The sequence below is a fragment of the Lissotriton vulgaris genome, chromosome 8 (genome assembly GCF_964263255.1).
Source record: "Lissotriton vulgaris chromosome 8, aLisVul1.2, whole genome shotgun sequence".
In the NCBI taxonomy this organism is placed as follows: Eukaryota; Metazoa; Chordata; class Amphibia; order Caudata; family Salamandridae; genus Lissotriton; species Lissotriton vulgaris.
Window position 1 is genome coordinate 823,096,327 of NC_141696.1, and position 19,706 is coordinate 823,116,032.

The 19,706-nt window shown below is 41.7% G+C and overlaps 1 protein-coding gene across 4 annotated transcripts in view; it reads right to left on the minus strand.

The window, feature by feature from the left end:
• Positions 1 to 19,706, minus strand: part of NMS (neuromedin S) — a 373,480-nt gene that overhangs the window by 170,072 nt on the left and 183,702 nt on the right. The window contains exons 5-7 of one of the 4 annotated variants that reach the window (XR_015299176.1): positions 19,647 to 19,673; positions 19,506 to 19,559; positions 3,096 to 3,598 (exon numbers count right to left, since the gene is read on the minus strand). Coding sequence is in view for 3 of the 4 variants with exons in the window: in XM_086933391.1 (XP_086789517.1) it covers positions 3,096 to 3,131; positions 19,506 to 19,559; positions 19,647 to 19,673 (117 nt within the window). In the remaining variant the exon portion in view is untranslated. The remainder of the gene's footprint in view (positions 1 to 3,095; positions 3,599 to 19,505; positions 19,560 to 19,646; positions 19,674 to 19,706) is intronic. The other 3 variants (XM_086933391.1, XM_086933393.1, XM_086933392.1) reach the window with 3 other exon arrangements.

The window sequence follows — 19,706 nt, forward strand, 5'->3', positions numbered from 1 at the left end:
CAAGAGATAAACAGGTTTATGGAAACATCATTATTGCTGGACATTGCAATGACCCCTCAGCTAGTACTACTAGGCACACATAATGATATGGTCACTAGGTCAGGGGAGCTTTTCGTTTTTATAGCAATGGCCGCTGTCCGGATCGGAAGAGCGTCAGCATGGCGTGACCAACATTCCCGACATTCCATGAATGGTTAGCTCAATTACTTCCTAGAAAAACCTAGAAATTAACCTATATATCTGAAAAGGACGAATGGCCAGGAAAAGATAGAGGGCACATCTGGGCCCCACTATAAATCTGGGCTAGGACACGCCTGTCGACACATGGGAAGAGAATCGGCCTTTTTTTATATATCCCTCTTTGGAAGGTGTCTTAATTAAATGGGTATGAAGTTTTTGTATTATGTTCTTTTTGGATTATGGGGAGCACTACATGCACTTTAGCTCCACCCCCTGAGCCTCTCCTTTTTCTCTGAGATGTGAATGAAGGTTATGGCCTCATGGAATACCCCTATTGTTTATCATGCCGTAGCATTAATAGGTCGCCGGAGCGGACTCGCTCATAGGAATATGCATTTACTTGTTTTGCATTGGTTTATATTTGAAGCACTATGAATGAATGAATGAAGGGTTTTTTATATAGTGCATGGCTACCCGGAGGCATCCCAGCGCTTACAGCGGAAGGAACAGCGCAGCAACCAAATTAAGGAAATAGCCAGGTCTTCAACAGTTTACGGAAGACCAGATGGTTAGTTTCTTTCTGTAGATCAAGAGGAATGGAGTTCCACAGTTTTGATGCATTATATGAGAACAGGCGGCCTCCACATCTGGCTTTCCTAATTGTTGGGATGGTGGCTAGGTATACATGGTCTGATCTAAGGCGTCTGTTGGCACGGTAGGGGCCAATAACTATTTGCACCTTACCCTCCATGCTAACTCTCTGTAGCTATAAGTTATTTGAATAGTTGTGTATCTTATCATGTAACTATGCTAATTTTCGCTCTAAATTATTGCATTTACGGATCGATCAACTTAACTACAGTTTCTTATACTTCTGTATTCTCCTCTTGTGGGATTAATTAAAAAATCCTCAATAAATATATGAGAAAAAAAATTAATAGGATTTGTCCTGTCCCCACACAAAGGGCTGCATACCCCCTGTAGTGAGACTGGAGCCAGAGCAGGAAGGGTAGGACTTCTGTGCACTTAATGGGCCTGTCCCTGAAGTTTTTCCCACTTCAAAAGGCCAAATTGGCTATAAGTACAGGACCACTGACACCACCACTTCAGTACACTTCTGGACATGTGAAGACTCTGCTAGGAAGAAAGACTGCTGTGCTGCTGAAAGGAATGCCACTCTGCTGAACTTCTGTTTTCCTGAACTCCTGCCTTGCTTTGCTGACTTGCTGCCTGCTGCCATCTTGCTTATGTTTGAGGGTCCGGGACCTGGATTACTTGAACCCAGAGTGACTCCAAGGGCTTGCTGGCTGGCCTCCTAATCCGAAGTCTCAGAGACATAAAAGACTTCCAACCAACCTGCTTCTGCACATGTACTCTGCCATCTGTGAGTCTGGCCTGCCAAGTGGTGCCACCCCAGTGCTAGACCGTTGCAGGTGGGCCTAAGGTGTATTTTCCAGTGGAACAGACCCATACTCTGCTGAGCGACGCATCCCCAAGATGAACCAACGCATACCCCCCCTCGGCTGAGCAGAACCGACGCATCACCGCTGTTGTATGGATTGGAGCAATCACAAAAGACTTGCATTGCCGCTGCAGCCTTTATCTGGGACCGACACATCGCCTTAGAAAATAACACTTTTCTAAGTGCAAACTCCTCACATCCATCGATGACGACAGCCTTGACAATGATGATGAACCTCTGCATTGAGGCTTTACCACTCATTGGAAACGACGCATTGTCTCAGTTGTGCCTCGACACTAGCCTGCGCATCGCAAGCCCGGTTAACAGGATCCTCAACATCAGCACATTTCGAACCAATGCTTTCCCTCTGCTGAGTGACGCATCTTCGATGAGGATCCCCACAACACTCCGCAGCCAGGATTTAAGGTACTTTGGTTTAGCTGGCCTAAATGGGTTCCTGTAGCTGGTCTGCCCTCCATTGCAGTCGGCTTGAAGTTTGACTTTGTCCCAGTTTGGCACGAGCAGAATTTGGAACTGCTTGTCTGTTAATCAGTAAGAACTGAAAACAGTTATGATAAATACCCTTCAAAAATCAAAATCCCCATCAAGATGCTTATTCTATGAATTATTATCTCAAGATTCTAAACTCATTAACATAGAATCCAATGAAAGCTAGTCCCTACCTGATCTCCGACTGACCCCATGCACCCTGAAAGCTCTTTTGGAAACTTCTAGGGATAAGTTTTGTAAAAATACTTTTCACACTAACACAGCATGTGCCGATAGTCAAGCTTCTGCTACAAAATCGAAGCTCAGTAGAAATTCAACCACTTTCCATAATTCTGCAAGCCAAAAGTGAACTTTTCATACCTAACACAAAAAGAAAAAAGAGCTGATGTACAATACCTTATTTTTATTTCCAGCACTGTCAGACTGAGTGGAGAGCTATTTTGTGGTCACCTTTTGGGCATTTAGAATTCACACCTTTTCTGGAACACAATTTTGGGTCATATCGGTACAATTTCTGCCCAACTGTATAATATTTTTAGGCAGACTGATATTACAACCTAAATTAGTGAATTCTTTGACTTGGATTTAGGCTATTTGCAATCAATTGTTAAACATTTTAGGGATATCATAAGTATAATTCTCTGGCTGGGTAATTGAAGAGACATTTCACTTCCATAGGGAGTGTTTTTGTCCGGGTAAAGTTTCTTGCTTTGGTGTTATACATCAATAAGGTAGGCATTAGAAACAAGGTTTGGTAGTGGAAGTGGAAGTTATAAATGGATGAGCTGGGAATACACATATTTCAATTTGCAGCTACATTTGTGTCCTACATGTCTTTTTTATCAATTTGATTGGTAAAAGTAGCAGTGCTTCTTTTTTCAAGCTTCATTCACAACATACTTACTCTTGTGCATGCTCAAAACTTTGCATAGTGTTTACTTACCTTCTTCGTAAATTCCGCAGTTGCAATGTGTGATTCCTGCAAGGTGATAGCATACATTAATTTCAGAGTATGCATCTGTCGTGAGGCTCTCCCTCTCATTCGCCGTCTCTTTTCTCAGACTAATCCTAAAGAACGCTTTAGGCAGATTGCTCCAGTCCATTTGAATGAAAGCGAGAATTTAAATAAAGTAAGAACAATCACAATAAGGTAGTTCAAGGAACAGTGGTTGCAGAAAAATATTTCTGAAATTTAAAAAAATGTTTTGAAATGTGTAAAAAATGTGTCACTGTCTGAGATGTAAAAAGCATGCATATGTACTTTTACTTTTAATTATACAGTCATGCTCATTCAGGAATATTCTATATACAACAAGAAAAAATTATGAAAATTTAGTGTTGTAATAAAGGGTGGAAGAAACAAGCGCATACTGGATCAAGGAACCTTTTCATTCTTCTGTCTGAGAGCTTTGGAGCTAGGCGCATTAAAGGATGCACAGGGGAAGACTACAACAAAGAGATATTGTGAACACTAGTAGATACTAGTCATGTCATCAAACAGAGAAATCAAATAATGACACTGAACAGAGGTTAATGTTGATCATAAGTCACCTGCATGTACATTACATTATTAAACTAGTAAGCAACATCCATCCCAATTAAGTTAATTTAGTAACATCAAAGCTCTAACATCTAGTGGAATATATTTTTCAAATTGCACTTAAATAAATTGGATGTTAAAAAGGCAAAGAGTAGAAACAAAATGATGTAATATAGTTCATTTTGGCGTGACAATCTATAGAAGGCACTGTGTTAAAAACAGTTGATATAGTACACGACTATAGAAGTACAGACTATCAGCCAAAGTCAAGGGGTTATTTTCACACGTAGATTTAGAGAGAAAGACATGTTTAAGAAGTTCAAGAAACAGAACTTACAGGACCAAAACTATCCTGGAAAAATCTGAAGGCTTTAGGATGGATGTGACTTACTTTCTTTGTGTCATAAATTACATTCATTTAAGAGTACATTTTGTACTTAACCTAAAACTGTAATGCTTGACCAAAAATGAAAATAGCTTATAAGATATCTCTATGCCCACTAATGCTACAAAACATGAACCCATTTTTTGTATTCTAGAACTGTGGTTTGATTTTCTAAACAGGTATTGTTACAACAATATTTGTGCACTTTGTAGCATTTCCCAATATATAAAAACATATCTACTCAGTGCTTGTTCATCTCTATGTCTACTTGAACATCTAATCTTACACTGAATAACGAGTACATGCTAGCTACAAATGTTTACCTTAGAATATACAACTCATAATACATGCAAAAGTATCAAATAAGCTCCTTTATTGCATTTATCTTCAAGGCTTTATTGGAAAAATTCCTTAAGTATAAAATTGTATTTTGACAGAGAATCTAATCTAACATCCACCCATTATTAAGGAGCAAAAATGTGATTTTACAGTGCTAAAATGCCAGTTTAGCTGCATGCAAAAATATGCAATGTTTGATGTCTCAGAGCGCTTGGGTAAAGGAATTTTAAATCTGCCCACTAAAATATACACACACCAAAATATTATTTGATAGATATATAAAGACATTAAGTTGCTTTCAAATTATATTCATTGTCCAAAAACAATTTTAGTTTGTTTGGGATTTATATTTTTGGGGATTTGAATAAACTATAAACTACTAAGGCTGATACTGCCATCTTGATTTAGCAATCTTATAGCACTTCAAAACTGGTGACTGGGATGCCTAAAGGAATAATGGGAAAGACAGACCCCAAGCAGGGAAAAATGCTCTTTGAACATAAGGAGCCAGAAACTATGGCTCTGCTCTCCTCTCAACGGGCGAATTTGGCATAGTGTGCACTTGCCTAACCATGAAAAATTAAACATGATTACACCCAAATACACAAAATTAAAAACTGGCATTTCGCCTATATTTTAGCATTAAATGCATCCTTATGTACATTTTGGACATGAAGATGCATTTCCCGCTAAATAAATAGTGCAACAAACATAAGCGCCATAAACAGCAGACATTGCATTCTGGTTATTTGCATTGTTCCATGCGTTTCCCTGAAATTTTTGCTTTGAACATCACATAACACAAAATTATGTGAGGTTCTACCTAGGTAATATAAATTTCGCCTGGGCCTAGAAAAATAGGTGGATTTAGAACCACACCTTAAAGAAATTCTGTTTGAAATGAGGTCAAGCCTAAAGATGTTTGATGAAAAAATTGATCACTTCACCACGTGACCATATCAAATGAAGGAAACTAGATCAGGTGGAGTGCAGAGCCTCTACACTCGAGGAACACATAGAAGACCTTATGAACATAGTAAGCCACCCTGAGAAGAATTTGGTAGGGACATTTCTGCAAAATGAGGACTCCAGGGACATTAACATTTGAATAGTAGGGCTAGAAGAAATCAGAAATAATGCCAATCCTGAAGTTTTTTGTTGAGAAACTACTAGGGGATAAACCAAGAAGTTTCATTTTTCAGAGCTGCTCATAGTGGAAAGGCCCCAACCAAGCGATGCCCCAGACCAATCATCGTGCACCTCTTAAATTATTTAGACTGTACTGTGCACTTAGACTAGATAAAGAGAAAGAGTGACTAAAATATCAGGGATCAGTAATTTTGTTGTACACCGACTTAGTAGCTGTCATCTACGAAGCCAAGGGATATATGCAACTAGAGCCTAATTTTTATGAGATACTTATTGAAAAACAAACTCTCAGAGAATTAAGCGGTCCATTGACAGACTTTTTCTACATTACTGCTGGCAACAGCACCTGATACACTGAAGTGATAAGGTGCCCACTAATGCAATTTTGCCTGATGCAGTCACTATTGCAACACTAATAATTAAATAGCTCAGGATGATTTTCATAGAACATAAGTAGCTCTTATTACAGAAAAGGTTGGAGAACCAGGCTCTACATAGAACCCACGACTAGAGTACATAGAAATCGCAACATCCTGATTCATTCCCATTGCAATGGAGTGCTGGCCTTCTGGTTAAGGGAGGCTCACTTAGACAGAAGCAATAAAGTTCCAACAAACTGCTTCCTCCTATTCCCTAAACTTCTAAGGCATTCTACTATTTGCTAAAACAATGATAGTAATGTGTTTGAGACTCAAATGTCTATAATGGATATAAGTCGATGGATATTGTCTCGAAGAATTTTGTGTATGACCGTTCAGTTTTGGTGTGAAAATTACATAAATAAAGTTCTTAAAAAAAGAAACAAAAAAAAAGAGAGTAACAAAGGGAATTCAACTAGGAAATATTTAGCTTCTGAGGTTACTTAGAAATCCGAATAAACTGGTGGAAGTCATAGATTCTCCCTCTTACAGATTGCACCAGAAAACCAGACCTGTAGTTCCCACTTAGATGGTGTAAGAATTGGTTAATTATTTGGGTATTTATGTAAAAAAAAAGACAGGGAGTTCGTCCTAAGGGACAACCATGGACCAATTGTGGGCAGGCTTGCATGCAGACTGAGAGATTGATTCAGTTCCAACTCGTAATTGCCAGTAGAATTGATGAAGATGCTGCTCTTACCCAAGTTCCTATACTTGTTCACTAACATACCCATTCCTCTTAGTAAGAATTTCTATGCCAAGCTCCATACACTGTTAACCAGATTTGTGAAGGCACAAAGAAACTCAAAGGAATCTTCTTGGTTCCAGATTTAGAGAAGTACTACAATGCAGTATAATCACAAGGCCTGATTCAGAAAGGAAAAGTTTAGAACTGCAGTCTAACTTTAGACCTGAACTTTAAGTTTAGATCCGAAGTTAGACTTCAGGTCTAACTTAACCTTTGTGAATTGGGCCCACAATTTGCATTACTGAGTTGGCCCTCAAAGAAGAGCTCTCAACCTGCCAGTTAAGAGGGACTAAGTGAGTAAGGGAGGTATGGGAATGGTAAACTACCCAAACCTTACAAGTTTATCTAAAATGTCAGGTGTATACACTAAGCAGTCTGGATGGCTGCCTCGGCATCAGGCAGACCATGTGTTTACTTGCCGAAGCTTAAGATTGCCAAAAAACCCACTTTACGCCCACAACTAGACACAGATGTGATGTAGAGAATGCACAGTGCATTTTTAACACAAATGTGATAGCTTTTTCCCATCTGTATGTTTGTAACACTACAACAATTCTGCAAGAATCTTGTGACAACCCCTCTTAATATATACATTCCCAAAGGAACAGGTAGAGTTCCCACTGATGACAATAATGATTCACACCAAAAATATGAGGGGATGGATCTCGAAATTATATTGCTCTTATTCTGATATACTAGTGAAACGAACAACCACCCTCTGAGAAAATGGGAGGAAGATATTGGGGAAGAGATAGGCCCTAAGACTTGGCAATACTGCTGGAGACAAACTAAACTAGCATCCTTCAGTTACAGACAAAAACTCATCCACTTCAATGGCCTGATTCTCAAAGGGCCTCCACACTTGAGGGGAAAGGCCGCAGTCGTGGGGGAGTCTCTGCACTCCGGGAGGAATCTCTGCAATGAGAATTCTCATTAAGGAGATTCCACTCCAAGTGCAGAGACTGCCCGCACAACTTTGGGGCCTCCGCCACAAGTGCGGAGGCCCTTTATGAATGAGGTCCCTTTTTCCTAAACAGATTATACTATACTCCCAAAGTTCTCCGCAGAATAGATCCAACACAATCTAGCAACATTCACTCGTGGAGTGAAGGAGAGTGATAGATGCACATTATATTGTGTCCACCACCCTTGGAGGTGATTTGACCCAGATTTAGGAGGGTGTGATCTCGAGTTCCGTGTTTCATGCCCTTCTATTAAGAGAAGTGGTTCTGTATTTAATTTACTGCAGAGTAAAGAGCGGGGGGCTGATGGGGCAGGTGTGGCTAGTTAGTGACCAAAGACAAGTGGATCCCATCAAGACCCAAAGCAATCACAAAAACTAAAGACATACTTCAAGAAGAACATTAAAAAGTCCATGTGAGCATGCTGAAGGAAAATATAAACAAGCTAATTATGGGTAAAGCTGCCTAGAATGAATGTATTTAGTATACCAAAGGCCTCAGAAAAGGTTTAAGTACAAGGGAAAAACTTGCAGATTGCAGCAGTGGAATTCTCTGCAGCTTCAGCATTGTGTCACTGGGATATTGACCAGGGACAGCTGGTCTTAATGGGCGTAGTGGGCACAAGAATTAGAAGAAACACCGAGCAGGTAGCAATAAATTGTGCTTGCTACTTGGTGACAAATGTGTAAAAATCTATGTTTTTTGGGGGGAGATAAAGCAGGATGGCCCCTGGGCCCTGTGTAGGTGTTGTCTGGGTGAGGTTTACATTTTTTGGCGTTATTTAGATGGCCTAGGGCAGGTTGGAAGATCTCCATTTATCTAAATGGCCGGGGGCAGGGCAGGCCAGTTGGGACAATGTAGGAGTGGATGGGTCAGTGACCTCTGCCTCCTTCACTTCCACCCAGCAACTCCTATTGATTATCTTTAAATAGGTGTGTGCCAGTGCAGTCCCGTCACCAGACCCCAGGGAGAATAAGTCAGGTGAGTCTTATGTGAAATGTTCTTACATCATTTGAAATTTTACGTGTTTAGTGTTTCTATGTTTTTTTTTAACATTTATAAATAAAAATTGCACACAGAAGCACGTCATGTCTCATGTAAGATCATTGGAGTAGCAGTTACCCAGTTTATTTACAGCTGGACGGTACAAGTCTGACATGAAGCCAGGGCTCAAGTCGGGGTACCACGCAGGTGGACGGCGTCCCCCCACTTATTTTACCAGGTGGACGCCGTCCCCCCTTGCCAAACAACTGGACACTCTTTGGCCTCTCTGGGATGAGATCGGATCTCGTCCTAGAGAGGCCAAGCGCTTTAAAAGTGATTTCAGAGTAAGCTAACGCAACAGAGAACAGGCAGTGGAATCTGAACCTGTGACCCTGGGGATGAGAGGCAGCATGAGCCACCGAGTGTGGAACAATTGCATCTAAGGGGTGAGCGAGGGGAGGCAATGAGCCCGCTGGTGCAAGCCACCTTTCGTGATGTTACTTCCTGTTGTGACGTCACGAAAGGTGACAGCGTCCCCCCACTTCTTTTTTTAGGACTTGTGCCCCGCATAAAGCGCTGAGAGTGTGCGCATGTCCCTACAGCCGACATCAAATTTGTCCCACGAGCACCGTGGGCGCGGGGGGTGTTAGAAGGTGGGACTGCTAATTCCCAGACATTCCTACAAGGACTTCTTGAAATTTGCGCTGTAAACAGCTCACACAGAGATTCTGGTGCAGCCAGGCATACCATAAGTAGCAATGTTAGCGCAGAGGATCAAACAGCAGGCTGCACTAAGATGGGCTCAGGTGGGACTCATCACACACTCAGCAGGTCTCAAAATAATAACTACTTGTCATGCCCACCCCGCAGAGGTGGGTGAGATGAAGAGAAGAGACTGAGATGGAGAGAGTAGGGTGAGGTGAGAAGGAAGAAGGATGGTGTAGAGGAGAAGGGTGGTGTGGAGAGAAGGTGGGGAGAGGATAGTGATGTGGAGAGAGCTGTCATGCTGTCTGTTTCTCATGAGCCTAATACGTTCTGGTCAGCCTTTGTGTCACCCCCCCTTCAGTAAGATGGGTGGGTATAAAGTACTTGAGGCTTTTTTATAAAGACATACATATTATGATGACTACTTTGTCACGTCCCTGGTGGAAGGTGCATTGGAGGCAAGCTATGCCGCACCTTTTCCACCTAAGATCTACCTGGCCTTGAAATAATGTCTGACATTAAAAGTACTCTCGTTTTATGTTAATCTAATTTGTATTTTAATCCATGACACCACTCCTCTCTTAGCAGACTGGTACTGTGCTACACATTGGAAATGCTCTTCACACCAACACCTGTTGCTTTTAAGCTCTGTGAATAACACATGTTACCAACACATTTAATTATACTGTTTGCTAACCTTGATGGGAACCTAACTTGAGGTCACTGGAGATGTCAACATCTAGGGTTGCCTTACTGAGCCATACCATTAGGGTGTGCTATTTTGCTTTAGTTTGATTTGAACCAGAGGTGTGGACAAAATATCACCATTTAATTTTCTGGTTGTACACCAGCATTGTCTGACCACCTAATAAACTGATTAAAAAAGTACACTCTTACAATATGTCCACGCTCCCTCTTACAGTAATGTGGCTCTAAATAACACCTTAAGGCTATGTAACTTTGACCCAGGCCTGGTGTTTCAGTGCAGGATTTGCTGCTGTGTAGTGATCATTAATTCTCCTATAGGTTTGTGGCCCTGCGCCAAGGACAATTGTGCCAGGATATATAAGTCTCTTATACTAATGCTGTTATCTTTGATTTGGGTATCATTGGATGAACTTCATGAACCCAGGGGCTTTCCTGACCACCCAGACAAGGAATGCTTTCTATTTATAGGAGAGATGTATGTTCCTAGATGAGGTGTCATAGTGCAAGGAACACATGCAAATATTTCTGGGTCCATACAAGAGATGTCATAGGAGTGCTGTTGTCTGCCAGAAGAATAAATGAGGAAGGTGGTTGTGAAAAATAGGAGGAACTGAAAGGCTAGTGAGAAAATGAGGAGAAATGAAGTTAGAGCTCCTGTGAAGGGAAATTAGATCAAACGTTAGACATTAAAATACTGGAAGGAAGAGATATGAGATTAGTTCAAATGAGAGGAAAAAATTGAAAATTATGGAAAGAGTGAAGAGGAAGTAAGACTTTGAATGGGTAAAGACACATAAAGCCACAATTTACAATAATACCTGAAAAAATAATGCTAACAAATTATGGTCACTGAGAGTCACTACCTCTAACACAAAGCCCCCCTTGTACCTGTCATCTTAATACACCAGTGACACAGTGCTCAACCTGGCCCCACTAATTCACCGTTTAGTCTTAGTCCCACCTGCAATTTTCTCGGCCCTTGTGTATACCCTATATATTAGTTCCAACTAGCGTTGCTTATCATAAGCACCTTTAAGTTGGCTTTCATCTTATTTAATTGGGCTTTCAAACTCTCCCTTAAGTACATCTTTAGTTTTTTTGACTTGTTTTGGTCATTAGTTGAATCAGCGTCTCGGAAGTCACTAACCAGGTCCCTCTTGCAAGTCATCAGCAATCTCAAGTGGCGACTGGTGAAATTTTAAATTAGTGAGGCACACAAACCTGCCTAAATTTCCACAAAGCAAATCATTGAGGCAAGGGAGCCCAAGTCCTGTAAAAAGAAATCAGGGGCGTTCTCCTCCTGCAAAATTCTTTGAAAATTTTAGATAAACTGTTACATTGTATACCACATTTTGGCAAATAACCTAGCATGCCACTAGTGAAATGGGAACTCTGTCACATCCCAGGAATCATGCAGCTTTGTGCTGTCCTCCCTCCTCACAATCTTCCCAGCCCATTGGATGTTGTTTATTCTCTTGAGTTCTTTCTTCTCTTTATTTCCTCACCCATTTTCACTTTTTTCTCCCCTTCATTCTGGCTTTCACTTTGGGCACTCCCAATTTAGATGGCTATGGTGCTATATGTGTGTGTGTTGATTCTGAAGGAGATTACCAAATAGAAATGGAAAATTAAGTGTTGCCTTGGTTTTTGTAAATCAGGGTTGAATGGCCACAACAAAATTCAATACACAAGGATATTGTTCAGCTACCTTTAAAGATTTGCTACATGTCTCTTATTTACTTTGCTCTTGTATGTCCCTTTTCAGTCTACTGAGTAAGCTGAGCTCTCCGTTTGCATGACAATATGGCAGATTCGTATAGAAATACGTCTTTTTCTATTTTGGTCTGATTTTCATTTTGTTTATATGTTGTGGAAATGTTTTATGCCTGCTTTTGAGCTTTAGCTTTTAGCTGCCCATTGGCCGTGTTAATAGGTGGAGTTATAAGGACAAAAATGAAGAAAAACGTGTTTTATGCAGGTATTAAAGTATTAAAAAATAGAACTGATTTATAAAAAAAAAATGATTTTTTTTTCAGGCGCAGTAAGGAAATATACTATGGAAAGGGGCATTAAATAGAATTTGTAATTATTTCACGGAATATGCATATTGCAGCAGAAAGTTTCACAATTTACATATCTCATAAAACCTATAGGGTGCCATACATCCACAGGCATCCTGTTGCGGAAAAATCAGCAAACTGTGACACCCAGTCCTAAAAAAGGAAAATGTTCAACTCCTCCCAAACTTGTGCAGGGTATTCAAATGCCTTAAATCTTTCAGGGCAGAACCAAGATGGTGGGGGAGTAGGACACTCCCGCTCCTCTCTCAACTCGATGAGCCGGATTATCCTAGCAGTCCCGGGAGTTGGCTGGAGCCGGGCTATGCTAGGAGTGGCCCCTGAAGCCTGTGGGGGCCCAATGATCAGACAGATGGCCCCATCATGGGCTTCCTAATGCCTGTGATTTTGGTTGCCAATGAGCAAGTTCTTCGACACTGAGACAAAATAGCAGACGTGGTACGTGAGAGGGTCAGGGAGAGCCTACTGCACCCCCTACAGAGGCCTTTGCCAATAGACCATGGACTCGGCGGCTAAGATGAGTGGCAGCAAGGGAGGGCAGCTGCCTATGCTCTCTAGACCTGGGACACCTTTCAGTGGACCCGCCACAATGTCCTTTGCGAGGAAGAAGAAAGATTCTAGCATAAAATATATGTTGACAAGAGCTGGATGCCAGAGCACAGACTTGCAACCACCATCCCCAGCCGGGCTGCAGGGAAGAGGCCTCAACTGATGCTGGTGGAGCAGATGCCCTGATCACTAGGTACTTTTGGAGGAGTTTTATAAAATCAATCGAGCAGATATAGCACACCTCTGACATGATGTCTCAAAGAATCTTCAAGGCATTAAACATGATGTCACAGCTTTAGGGCATAGAGTGGAATCTCGGCAGGCCTCCAATGATGCCAGGGAAGCCAAACTGGAAGGCCCTGGTTCAAAAGCTCCTTACACTGCAATAACAGAATGTTGATCTTCAGACACATCTGGAGGACCCGGAAAACTGCTCCACATGGTTAAACATTCGCCTCAGAAGGGTCCCTTACCAGAGATCGCCTTGGAGTGGATAAACAGAGTAGGGGCTCCGTGCTGAACTCTGGTGCGACCCCTCAAATCTTTCCCTGTGTGCATCACTATAAACAGAAGGAGCCCATCATGGAGGCGGTACAACAGAAGGCCCATTTATTTTAGAGGGGAACGCTATTCATATCTACCAGGACTTATCGGTAATTACCCTACAGAGAAGGCACTCCTTGCAACCAAATGCATCACGCCTGTGGTCTAAAGGCATTAAATATTGCTGGAGCCACCCAATCAGACACATTTTGCAGTAGGAAATATTGCAGCATCAGGTAGCCTTCCCCTAATAAGGCCCGGGAGATTCTTGGACTGAAATTAGAGGAGGCAGGGGCAGGCTCTTCATTGGAGAACCCTGGTCATCATGAAATGTGCTGAGCCAAATGAGTTGTAGGTTGGACAGCAGCAACATAATAGACCCAAACTCTCTGCTGTGGTTACTGATTCTAAGAGGGAAGCGGTTCTCTCCAAGCTCTGAAGTTCTTATTAAGTAAACTCCATCCTGGAGACTTGAAGGACATGATAATTTTAGTTCTATACGCATAGGGGGGGGTCATCGTTATTGGTCATAGAACTCCCAGATTCATTAGTGTCTACTTTGAACTTTTGGGCTCTGGGGGTTGGGAGGGGAGGTGCTTAAGAGGGCGTTTGAGTGATAGGATATTGGTGAGAAGTGCGATCCATCACGACTAAGCCCTAATTCCACATGGGAAGGAATGTTGAGAACTTTGTTTATTAACAATTTGCTTGTTATGTCTTTGGGGTAGGCGGTGGGTTGGATTCTGGAGTACACCTCTTCACATGTCTTGGCATCCTTAGCTGTAACTTGCTCCCTGTGGGCCATTGTAGTTACACTACATTCTCATTCTGCATAAGCACATCAGTACCAGCTAGTGTTCTTACTGTAAGTGGGCACCAATGACATATTCACTTTTTTGTTGTTTTGTCCCTCTTGAGGCATTCAGAGGCAGAGATCTGTCTCTCTGAGACACATCTGCTATGGACCAGCTTGTATGATTTTGAATCTAAATGGTTCCCTCATCAATACTACTCCTTTGATCGCACCAAGAAAGGTGGAATGACTATTCTAGTCTCATCCTCATTTCTGGGGGGAGGAGGAGAGAACATATTGGACCTGGATGGGAGATCTTTGGAAGTCAGATTGTGGGTTTGGGGCTACACTTTTACTGTGACCTCCATATATGCATCTAATGACCAACAAGAGAGATTCCATAAACATGCCATTGTCTTGGTATTACAGACTTGGGATAGAGCATTAAAACTTAATGGCGACCTTAATGTTGTCATGGACAACACAGTAGACACATCAGCGTCGAGCGCAGGCTACTCAAGGGAGCTTTCCGAAAAGGCTAGGGCTTGGCTGGCAGATATCGGCCTGAGGGATGTCTGGAGGGTTACCTACCCCAAAGAAAAGGACTTCACATTCTTTTCTACAGTACATCATATTCATGCCGGACTCAAACATTTTCTGAGCTCTCTCACATCATGAGTTAAGTGGTTGAAACTTCTATAGGGACTAGATTGATATTGGACCATGCCCCTATATACCTTCGCCACATTTCTAAAGGTCAGCAACAGGGAGGATGTGTGGATACATACTCTGTGGGACACCCTAAAGACCTATAGTAAAGCCATTTTATCTCAATGGCAGCCAAAACAAATATGGACTGAAGGGAGAAGAGAGACAACCTAAAGGCTCAGTTTGGGCACTGGAGGAAGTGCACAAGAGAACTGGGTGATACAGAGCCTTCAACAGCTGGACTAGGCACGTACCCAGCTCATATTGATGTATACGGACGGGGCAGAATATTCCCTACTGCGGGTGAAACAAAAATACTACAGTGGGAAAATAAGGCTGGGAAACTATTTGCTGCCAAACTGAGAGCCAGGATCCAGCAAGAAAGGATAAATACCATGAGATCAATTTCAGGGACCTTAGATACTGTGGATAAAAAAATATGCTAGGAGTATCATGATTTTTATAAAAACCTTAAAATGGTGGAGCAAGTGGGGAACACTTGGTTGTATGATTATGTTAGTGATGTCACATTCACATGCATCCTTCAGCTTCAACGTGAAACCATAGAGAGTCCAGTAGACACTGTGGAGGTTATCTCAGATATTGTCAAACTAAAATTACAAAAGGCCCCAGGACCGGACAGCCTCATGGGCCTCTTTTATAAGTCCTTTTGCAAAATCCTGACCCAATTACTCATGCATCTTTACAATTCCTTTGCTACATCCTCTGCGATCACAGACTCAATGCAGGAAACCTCTATCCCTGTCACCCCAAGTCAGGTGAAGATCCGAAAGTATGTTCCTCATCCGCATGATCTCTCTGCTGAATATTGATGCCAAAATCCTTTCTAGGATTCTAATGAATTGCCTGCCCCACTCATGCAGGGACTTATCGATTCTGACTAAGCTGGGTTCATCCCAGGCAGGACCACCGCGGATAATATTAAGTGTACTCTTCATTTAATCAATAAACTCTATAAATCCTGTGTTAATCCATTGTTTGTGGCTGTCAACACAGAAAAAGCATCTATCAGTGTGCATTGGCCATTTCTTTCTGAGTATGGGTTCGGGCATACAGGTAGGCCATGGATAGCCAGGATTTATGCAAATCCTGTAGCCAGGGTTACAGTCAGTGGAAAAGCCTCAGACTGTGACCTGCTCCAAGTTGGAAGGGGTACCAGACAGGGATGCACTTTATCCCTTCTTATTCGCCTTGTACATGGAGCCACTGGCAAACACAATCCGGGCAAAGAAAGATATCAAAGGGGTATTCATAGTTAAAGAGGGGCCAAAAATCTGTTTATAAGCAGATTATGGTTTACTTAAGCTTACTGTCCCAATGCACCTCTTCAAGAGGAGTTCGCAAAATGCAGCCGGGTGGCGAGCTTTAAAATTAATCTCCAGAAGTCACAACTGTTGAATTTATTCCTTCCACTTGAGCAAGTGGAGAGATTGCGGGCCAGTTTCCCCTTGACATGTGCTGGGAATATATATTATGCATTTAGGGGTTAAGATCTATCCTCCATTAGAAGATACAGCTCAAGTAAATTAAACAGATTTGCTAAACATTCTCCATACTGAGCTCCAAAGGTGGCATAATGGGGGCCTTCCGTAGTGCGGCAAAGGAACAGCAGTCCAAATGTCAATTCTACCTAGATTTCTCCACCTGGCTCAATTCCTTCCTGTGCAACTTCCAATTAGGACGTTAAAAGATATTCAGAGTACGTCAAACAACTTTATTTTGAGGAGTGGGAGAGCTCGGCTTTCCAAGAGTATGATGATTCCCCCCTCATTGAAGGGTGGACATGGTGTTCCACACATAGCTTACTATTACCACACCTCCCAGCTTACTTAGATGGTAAAATAGGGGATGCCAGCCATGGAAAAAGCCTGGTGCTTTGTGGACCAAATAATCATAGGTGACCTTATATCGAAGATTCCCTGGCTACCTAGGAGAGCTCATTCATGGGGGTTTTACTGTTGTCCATCACACAGTCCACACTTTCCTCTTGGAATGCGGTAATTCCCAAGAAGGGCCTCTCCTTGTACCCATCCCCTCTTACCTCTATAATAGGGAACCAATCAGTTTGCAGAATAGCAGAATGCTAAGTGTTATCAGGAAGACAATATGTTTGACTTTCAAGGCTTGGAACTGTTTGGTCACATCAGGTGGTATTACGGCCTCCCAGAATCTGAGAGACTGCATTATGCACAAGTGCGACATTGGGTGTCCCATAGAGAGGTGAGACTGAGGTCTTCTAGACCTATGACCTCTTGTGAAAAGGAAGTGGATCTTCCTTAATTCTAACAATATAAGATTGATTTCTGAAATGTACTAAGCTCTCAATACTGACCTCCCCAGGGCAAATACATAGGGACAGTTAAGGTGGGAGCCAAACATTGGGAGCAAGATTACAAAGAATGGACAGACATATTTGACAGGTCTTGGTAAAGGATCTCTAGCACGCAGATGAGGGGGGCTCTCACTAAGATTGTGACCTATTGGCACTACACCCTTACCAGGATACACAGGTGGAATGCCAATGTAAGTGGTCCTTGCTGGAGGAACTGTGGCAACTCTGGGTCTCTCCTTCATTGTTGTGGCACTGCCCCAAGCATCGGAGGTATAGGGAGGGAAGTCCTGGCCAACATCAATCACACGTATTGAGTTGAATTGCAGAGGTTCCCAAAATACTGAATTTTGGGTGTGGCTGACTGACTCTCCTATCCTTGAAATCACACAATACCAGCCAGATCACTCTACTTGTAGTTGCAGATAAACAAACCATTCTGAAATACTGGGGCAGAGAGGATGACTGTACGTACAGAACTTGGTAATACGGGGTCTAGGACATGCTTAGAATGGGAAAGATATCAATGGGACTAGAAAACTGAGGAGGCACCTTTGAGTCACTTTTTGGAATGCTTGCCTGAGCACGCTGTCCACCGAGTTCATGGAGGTTAGGTGCCCCAAATACTTGTGAACCCTACAAATTAAACGGATGTCACATAAGACCCATCATGGTCAAGATTAGCATTGACCTACACGGTGCCCTATTATGAGACCTACAATGTGTGTGTCGTGTCATTTAGTGCTCACTGGAGATAGAAGTTTTCTGGGTTGAAGGGGTTGGGCAGGTAGATGTGTTGGTAAGTGGTGTGTTTTGTTGTTTTGTTACTTTCTCTCTCTTTTGTGCCATGCTATCTATTACTCATCTGAGCAATGTTTTAGGGGACCACCCTCTTGTGCAATGCTGTTAATACCATCGCTATATACAATTGGTGGTCCCCACCAGCTTTGAGATGCAGGCATGTGTATGTGTATCAAGTTGTTATTTCTAAATCTTTTCGGAGTTCAATCCACCGCTCACTTTCTAGAACTTAGAACATTCTTCCCCCAAACTTTTCTCCTTCAACCTTGGGTTCGACAGACATAATTTATTTTACAATCTCATGGCTCATCCTGTTAAATATGGACTAGTTTTGCAATGGGCAAAATCATTATGATATTTAAATTTATGGAGTGTCACCAGAGCTAGAAACTTCACTTATTTGTGCTCAGATACAAGTGGAGTCTACGTTCTCAAGGGCTGAAATGTTTGAGGTGAGAAATACCTGCGGATCATTCATTCATCTGACCATAGAGCTTTCTCTAGACGCCCCAATATTTTAGGAGCTTCCACAAAAATGAGGCAGTAGTAATCTAATCAGGAGTCCACTATGACTGCACTATAGCGGCCACATTTCCTTCAGACAACAAAGGTTTCAACTTCCTTCTAAAAGATTTCTCACTAAAATGTTGTAATATTTTAGTTTTAGGCTAAGCAATTTATAGTTTCAATATCTAACCTGCTGGGAAAAGGAGTCTGTTTGTAACATCCTGTCCCAATTACTCATGCACTTTTACAATTCCTGTGATACATCCTCTGGTATCACAGACTCAATACGGGAAGCGTCTAGCCCTATCACCCCAAGTTTGGTGAAGATTTCTTGATATCATTCAATTTGTGTTTGTATTCCTCACTTCCTCTGTAAGTATTCTTAACCAACTGTTTACATTATGCAGTGAGTGCTAGAATTGTCCTTAAAACATACACTTATAAATGGTATTAACCATCAAGAAAATCTGCTCCATGGTGTGTTCAGCACCACTTAAGACATGTAATACTGTGTCATGGACTTAAGTTCAGTGATCTTTTCATGCCAATTTTCATCCACAGGAACATTCCAGCGCAAACAGCCACAGCCATATTTGGCTACATGTACATAGTTACACTGTCTTGTGGGCCCCACAGAAAACTGCCAACATATGAGGCAAAATTCATGATAATGATTAATCAAAAGTCCCCTTTCCATAATTATATAGGTGCAAGCGTTTCCATTGTGACCCGCGTGCTTAAACCATCATTGAAGCACCTTTCATAGCATGAAGGGGATTTCAGAGAAATTAATTTGGTATGCATTTTGCTTAATTTTAATTAGCAAAACGTTTATTTTAATTCAGGTTCACCATTTGTAAGAAGTTAGACTTAACTTTGTATATTTACCCATTTTATCATTATCTTTCATCTTTCCAATAGTACTATTATTTCAAAATTTGCTCCTATAGATCTGTGATTTAATAAGTTTAGAAACATCCAAGTGTTTTGGTAAGAAGTGTAACATGGCAGATACATAGCAATTAAAGACCTCATTTATAGCAGCTCTATTATGAAATGCATGATAATGATATCAGGATACTGACCCCCGTTTTATGTGGATATGTTGGCTCCTGAGCCCTGGAGTAGTGAAATAAAAACTGCATGGAAACAAACCAAACATTTTAGCTTCACAAAGATGTCAGAATAGCTCATGCTAAAACACTGGTAGCTCAAATATTACTTACTCGTTTGTATATTTCCTGGTTATTTTGCTAGTGAAAGTAGAAGGACATTTGATTATGCAT